At 32.7% G+C, this 7268-nt stretch overlaps 1 protein-coding gene across 2 annotated transcripts; it reads right to left on the bottom strand.

Moving 5' to 3' along the window:
* Positions 1–507: 507 nt before the first annotated feature.
* On the bottom strand, positions 508–4837 carry LOC140976840 (probable galacturonosyltransferase 4). Of its 2 annotated transcripts, none has more exons than XM_073441198.1 (10): positions 4710–4837; positions 4263–4402; positions 4068–4102; positions 3922–3963; positions 3701–3827; positions 3345–3610; positions 2631–2902; positions 1971–2328; positions 1152–1727; positions 508–977 (listed from the first exon to the last, which is right to left on the bottom strand). In XM_073441198.1, exons 2-10 carry the CDS (start codon positions 4366–4368, stop codon positions 702–704), a joined length of 2058 nt encoding a protein of 685 aa, XP_073297299.1. In that variant the 5' UTR covers positions 4369–4402; positions 4710–4837; the 3' UTR covers positions 508–701. The 2 variants fall into 2 exon arrangements, with proteins under 2 accessions (XP_073297299.1, XP_073297300.1); XM_073441199.1 differs by having other exon boundaries at positions 4263–4431; positions 4710–4809.
* Between the last annotated feature and the right edge of the window lie 2431 nt (positions 4838–7268).

The raw sequence follows: 7268 nt of genomic DNA, 5'->3' as shown, positions 1-7268 counted from the left end.
TTCGATCGATTCGGTTATTTGAAAATAAAATCGGTTAAATCGGTTATAGGTCTAGTCGGTTCGGTCGGTAACCGAATAAACCGATTGCACATCCCTAACAACTGCCCTATATTACACATTAACTACATTAATCTCATTATTGCACTACTTTGCAAGAAAACAAAAAACCACATTTTCTATATAACAAATGATACCAACCTCATTTCTACAAAAATAAATTAACCTGTCCCGGGCCTATTTGCAGTGTCGGCTGGCAGATAAAATAAATAATTAATGGGTGTTTGGCGACCAACATTCATCCAGTTTTTTGTTCTTCCAATACAGAAAATACAAGGGTAGTTAGGTAGTACATCACTTTTGGGCAAGTAGAATGAAAACACACTAAAAAAGATCAATGACTCAAAATCTACACTAAAAAACGTATCATTATCGTAACACAAGCCGGGATTGACGGAAGGGGTAAAAATATTGCATATACATGTGCATTTCAGCTGTCTGCACCAAAAATCAAGAAACAAAATAATTGCATTAAACAATTTTCAAGCTAGTATACCATGCTAAAAGAACATTTGGTTAAAAAACTAAGGTCTTCATATGGAAAGTGAGTCTACGGTGAACTGAACAGATCTGCAATCTATCTGTGTATGGGATACTACCATCCAGGACTTGTATCTGCCGGATTGAGATTTCAAGAATGGCATCTATGGAGCTATGTTGCATTCTCGCAAATACAAATGATCATAGTCAACATACTTTTCCCAATAGTTACGGAACTTTTGTATGCCGATCTCGAGCCATGGTTTCAAGTTGCCATTATAATGTATGACCGCTGCACGCTCGATATCTTTTTGAGGGACATTTGGATTATAGCCAAGACCTAAGACATGCCAAAATTTATCGAGAGGAAAAGTGCGATTCCAAAATGTTATTAAACCAGGTGGTAAGGTCCCAAGTTTCCACAGCAGTCTGTCATGATTCTGAGCAATGAAAAGCACTTGTGCTTCAATAATAAGAAACCGACATATTTAGCTTATTAACTGACAAAAGATTAATATTCACAGGAAGAAAGTATGTTGCAAGATCATGGAGAAAGTTAAAAACAAAGCATTAACCATTCAGGCTTAAGAAAAAAAATGTATTTTGCTTCTTACCAGGTTCTGCCATTTGTGGTACACCTCAGTGATATTTTGTTTCTTCCACTCCTTCAGATCAAAGATATTCATCCCAAAGGCCCAACCACAAGCACGGGGATCAAAGTTTTTTGAAATAATTGGATTTGAAAAGTTGAGATACCGGTCAAACCGATGAAAGCTTTCTCCACATGTTTCAACCACTCCAATGACCTTCCCCCTTAGATCTAGGGACCAGAGGCTGGTGAGATCCTTTTGAACCACAATATCATCATCTAAGAACAAAATCTTATCCAGCTTCGGAAAGATTTCTGGTAGGTAAAAGCGGAGATGGTTCATAATAGATAGGTACTTAGGGTTTCTAAACTTCATGTTTGAATCAGATTCGGCCCGTCGATTCTTAAAGTAATAATCAATCATGGATGGAGAACCCAACTGCCTAAGAACTGGACTGTAACTTGAATTTAACCACGTGAATTCCTCTACATTCTGAACCAGTATTGTAGCTTTCCCTGGAAGGTTGGCCAAAAACCACATTTTCATTGCAGCATAATTGAGCCTGTCGGTGACCACATGAAATACATGTTTCGAAGGATCCTGCCCAAACAGAACCAAGAAATTCACTTCAAGATTGGAAAGATAAGCGAAAGTGTGAAATCAGTTTTGGTCCATTTCATAACCACTCTAGCTTCTATCATAGAGGTTTCAAACAAGATACAATAAAATTGGGTAAGAGTGTCAAAACTAACCAATCAAAATTAATAAACTTGGTAATAAGAATGCCATTTAAGATGTTTCAACCTTCCAGTTGATCACAAAAAATATAAGAACGTTCTTTACCTTGGCATGAGTTATGGTTGAGTTCACAACAACTGCAGCAGCCAATATGTTGTCCGAAAATAGGGCATAGTGGTATAACTTGGGATCAGCTAATTTTTCCTCGTTTGGGAATTGTTGTTCAGAAGAGTTCAACATGAAATAATCTGTTGAGAGGCGTAAGGGAAGGCAGTGCAGCCCTTTAGGAATTGTTTTGGCAGTTAAGTGTGTCAAAAACAACTCTTGTTTCTTGTGGACTCGAAGCTGCTCGTCAGCTAAATGAAGCATAGCACGCAGTTTCTTAATCACGGCAGCACAATCATCTTGTATTTGTTTCCCTTTGAGTAATGTTTGCTCCATTGCTCTCAATCTCTCTTTAGCACTACAAAGTGAATCAGAAACAAATGAGAAACGGAGCAACATGCCATTTTCTCTAGGAATTTGAGGTCTGAAGTATGTTGAAATCGAAGAATACATTTGATTATTTGAAATCATATTGGATATTTGATAAGATACACGATAAAAATAGCAGGAAATCATTCTGGTATTTAAATCACCACTACATCATATCAAAGATATATCATAATCTTATTGATATAAATCTGATTCCAAATATATTTTTTTGTTTTTTAACAAAATCCTGCAACCAATTAAATCTTATGCACACCAAAATAACATACTAACTTTCTGGGAAGCTCGGAATCCTTGGTGGCATCACCAAGTGCTCGTTGAACTTCCTTCATACGCAGTCGGAGCTCCCTTATAAATTGGGGATTGTTTCGAGTTCCCGAGAGAGAAAGATAAAGCTTTGCATGGATGAGTTGGTCCTTGAGTTGACGAACAAGGGCATCTGGAAAAACTGTTTGTCCATTCTGTTTCTCTGTTCTAGCCTTCATTTGTACTCTTCCAGTATCTTTGCTAGATACTTCGGAAGATTGTTCCTCCCGTTTAAGTTCCTAGAAGAAGAACGAAGACATCAAGTGATGGGTGGGTCTGAAGATTTCAGATACTGCATAGTGTACGCTTAACACAGAGTGGTCAATGAACTAGAATAGACAAAACTTGCATCGTTCACAGTTTCATGTCCAGGAACAATGTCCCATGCATCTAAGATGCATATTTCACGTGCTTCAACAGATGTTCAAGGTTACTATTTTTCATATTCAACTGAGTTTTACAATGGTGTATATGGGAAGTGAGATTGTAACAATAAGCAACAAAACCCATGTTTTGGATAATCTATGAATTCCTACAAGAATCAAATTTCAAACTCAAATCCTTGTACGATTAAGATGAGATAATATGTACATTTCAGATGCAATAAACAAGATAGAAAGGAAATGTTAAAAATAAAAACCATGATAAAATGATTTATTTAGTCATAAATGATAATCTGACCTTTTTATTGGAGACACTGTCTGACGTCCCGTGAAAAATATGCAGATCATTTTCTTCCTTCATATCAGTATTTGCTCCCTCCTTTCCAATATGCTCGACCGATGCACTTTCTTTTGAAATTTCTTCACCCATCTCTGCCTCTTTGGCTGTATAAATCACCTGTCTTATTGGATTCTCATCCTGTCTTATTGGATTCTCATCAAACTGCTGGTTGCCTCCAATATTGCTCAAAGTGAGAGATTTCGTGGTTTGGTCCTCCGCTGTTTCTACAACATTTCGGTTTGAAATAAATTAACAATCCAAGCATACAACGAAAAAGGATAAACAGAAAAAAGGACAATTGAGTAACAAAAAACCTCCTGTCAACTGTCTTGTAATTCGGGAGCTCTCTCCAGATGCAGAGTTTGAGGTATTCGAGCTGGATCCGGATGAAATTTCAGAATAAACTATGCCTGTTGGTTCTTTCAATGTGGTAGAGGACTCCTATAATGTAAATAGCCATTACAGAAAAACAGAACAACAAAATTCCATAAAAACTAACGCCCAAATAGGAGAACTAAAATCAAGAAATCTATACCTGAGGTAGCACATTTAAAGGCCTGACATCACCAGCAAATGGCTGTAAATGGAAAATTCCAAAAATTGAATTATCCCCACAAAAGAAACAAACAAAAAATCAAGGAAATTTTCCGAAATACAAACGAGTAGCTAATAAAGACTTACAAATGCTGAAGCATCTCCCACAAATTCATTTGTAGCTGCACAGCAGGTAAAAGAAAACTCCAATCAATCAAAATATCAAATCAAAATAAAAGATATCAAGAAAATTAACAAGTCAAGTCATTCTTCAAAATTATAAACAAAAAAAAGAAAGAAAGTAAACAAAGTAATAATAGTAAGAAGAAAAGGGGACATTACAAGAGTCGGTGAAATAGGCGCCGAGAGTGTCGGTGTAGAGAACAATAGGGGCAAGAACTGTCACTAACAGAAAGAAAATCACTGATTTTCTAAACTTCGTCTTCATCCTGTAAGCTCTTTCCCCGCTCCTCACCCTCCAACTGAGAAATTTCAAGATTCAAAACCAAATCTGTCAACAGCGAAGGGAATCGCACGAAACCCAGAAAGAAGAAATATATAAACGTCTAGATTTATACACCAAAAACTCAGAAAGTTTGTTGTAAATCTTGATTATGGGGCCGTAAATGGAGTGTATCCATAAGAAGGAAAACAACCCACAAATTACAGGAAACTAACAGAAACAACCCCTGAATCGGGGAAAAAAAACAAGCTTGTATTCGGAAAAATTCCGGTTAATACAAGTAGACCAGATGTATGAACGAGATAAAACCTAAAGAAAAAGCTCACATATTTCTTGATGTGGATGTGAGTCGGGTGGGACGCTGCTCAGTGATCTGTCATCTTTCTCCCATCGTCGAAAATTCATCATTAATCTACGATCATTTGATTTCCTTTATATTAGTGAATCTATGATAATTTTATTTCTTAGTTCATTTTTCTTTAGTTCCATAACGAGTTGGACAATATGAGATTCGAGCTCGGCTCGTTTAAGATATACTAGAAATAATGCACGTACGTTGCACGTGAGAAACATATGTTGAAGTAATTAGAATTTGAAATAAAATTAGTTAACTCAACGAAAGATAATGATAATAGTATTGTAAATTTTGACAATTTAGCATATGTAACTAATTTGGAAAAAACATATTTTTTAATTTAAAAAAAAAAGATTTGGACTACTAAAATTTTTCTCATATCTTTTTTATCATATTGTTTTATTTTGTTATTTGTCATATTCTCTCAATAATGCATATATTTTATTACAATATTCAATTATTACAATCTTTTTTGACAATCAATGATATACAATTTTTTATTTACAATGTTGTTTGATTATTATTCTCTTTCATGTAAATTGACAACAATTTCTAATGAATGCTTTTATTTTCCTATTCATCTTTAATTTATTAGACACTTATACTTGATAACATATAAACTACACATTATTATTAGAGGTGAGCAAAATTTCGGTTAAACTGAATTAATCGACCGAACCGAGTCAATTCGAAAATTCGGTTCGGTTATTTCGAAAATTCGGTTTTCAAATTAAAAAAAATTCGGTTATATCAGTTAATTCGGTTCGGTTGCGGTTTTCAAAATTTTGAAATCGGCTAACCGAATTAACCGATATAATAAATACTATTATTTAATAAATTTTTATTATATATCAATTTTAATATATTTTTTAATTTTTAATTTTAAAATCAGCCCTATTTCTAAAGAAAAATTTGTGATGTATGTGATTTTATGTATTTGTGTAGACTGTAGTGTTCAAAAAAATTACATATATAATTAAAGTTAAATCATAAATTTATTTTTAAAACTAATCGGTTAATTCGGACACCAACCGAATTAACCGATTTTAATTCGGTTCGGTTTCATCGGTTATGAAAATTAATTCGGTCGGTTCGGTTATTGCTAAATATTTCGGTTCGGTCTGGTTATGACTAATTCGGTTCGGTCGATAACCGAACCGACCGAATGCTCACCCTTAATTATTATAACAATCTATCATCACATAAAAAGTACTGATGAATTGATTTGAAAAAATATTGACTAAATGTTGTCATTTATTTGTAATTTATAATAATAATATTTTTGACAATAAATCATCTTTTTACTGACTCTTATGACACTTATTTTAATATTTCATATTAACTCATAAGTATTATTGGCACAATCAAATTGCTAATGTCATATTGGTATTATCTCCAGAAAATTAATATATTTAATTTTTTTAATTGTTTAAATATCTTAACGAGATCATTTGTGTACCCTTATCTTGAGAAAAATTCATTGCATTTATAAAGTTTGAACGGTAAATATAACTTTATAGTATACATTTAATTTGGAAACTGAATTCATTATATGACAAACACTTCTTCCATTTCTATTTTTTTGTGTAACCCAAAAGAGTTAATATTTTTTCTCTTTGATCTTCTCCAACTCACTGTAAAAAGTTATTAAAAAATATTTATATCTAGAAAAATATTTTTATTTTTTTTCTTGTCTATATATTGTTATATGTGAACATATATTCTACTTCATTGTCTTAATTGTCATATATCTTTACTATATAATTTGTGTACATTGAAGATGAATAAGTTCATTTTGTAGTTTTTTATTACCTGGACTTAGGTTGATATATTAATATGTAATATACATAGATATAAGAATTTTCAAATTCAATTTATTCACAATGATTTTCATAACAAAGGCCAACTCAAAATAATAAAAATTAGGATTCATAATTATTTTAAATATGATATAAAAATAATATGTGGAAACTTTTTTAGACATTTTAGTTGCAAAATACAGTGATATATGCATGTAGGTGAACTATTTCATTGTGGCAATTATAACTTTATTTAAATATATTATTTCTCACTCAAGGATCAAAATTTGTTTATTTCTTATTTTGATTATCGACATATCCAATATTTCATTTAAATGTTTTTGTTAATAATATTTACATGAGTTTTATTGTATATTTATCCAATTTGAAAGAGATAAATTATAATTCAATATATAATAATATTTGAAAACTGTAGAATGCTTCTAAATTTAAAAATCGAGTAACATGTAAGGGATCAATTCAAAACTAAAAGTTGATGCAACATGTTTCTTCTAGCTTTACAATCGAATAATATAGGATCGAGCGTTTGTCGCTTTACCAAAAGCTATAACTGATGGTAACTATGCAAGTCAAATCTTTAAATCATACAACAGCTCAAGCGCCTACCCATCGTGGACAATTATTGTACCAGACAATCTATCTCCTAATAATTGCACCAATTGCAATCAATGAAAATCAAAGTCGCGATCTTGACTCTGATACCAATTGTA

This window comes from Primulina huaijiensis, chromosome 5 (genome assembly GCF_012295235.1).
Source record: "Primulina huaijiensis isolate GDHJ02 chromosome 5, ASM1229523v2, whole genome shotgun sequence".
Lineage (NCBI taxonomy): Eukaryota > Viridiplantae > Streptophyta > Magnoliopsida > Lamiales > Gesneriaceae > Primulina > Primulina huaijiensis.
Note: the sequence above shows the minus strand (reverse complement) of the source record. Positions and strands in the feature narration are given on the sequence as shown.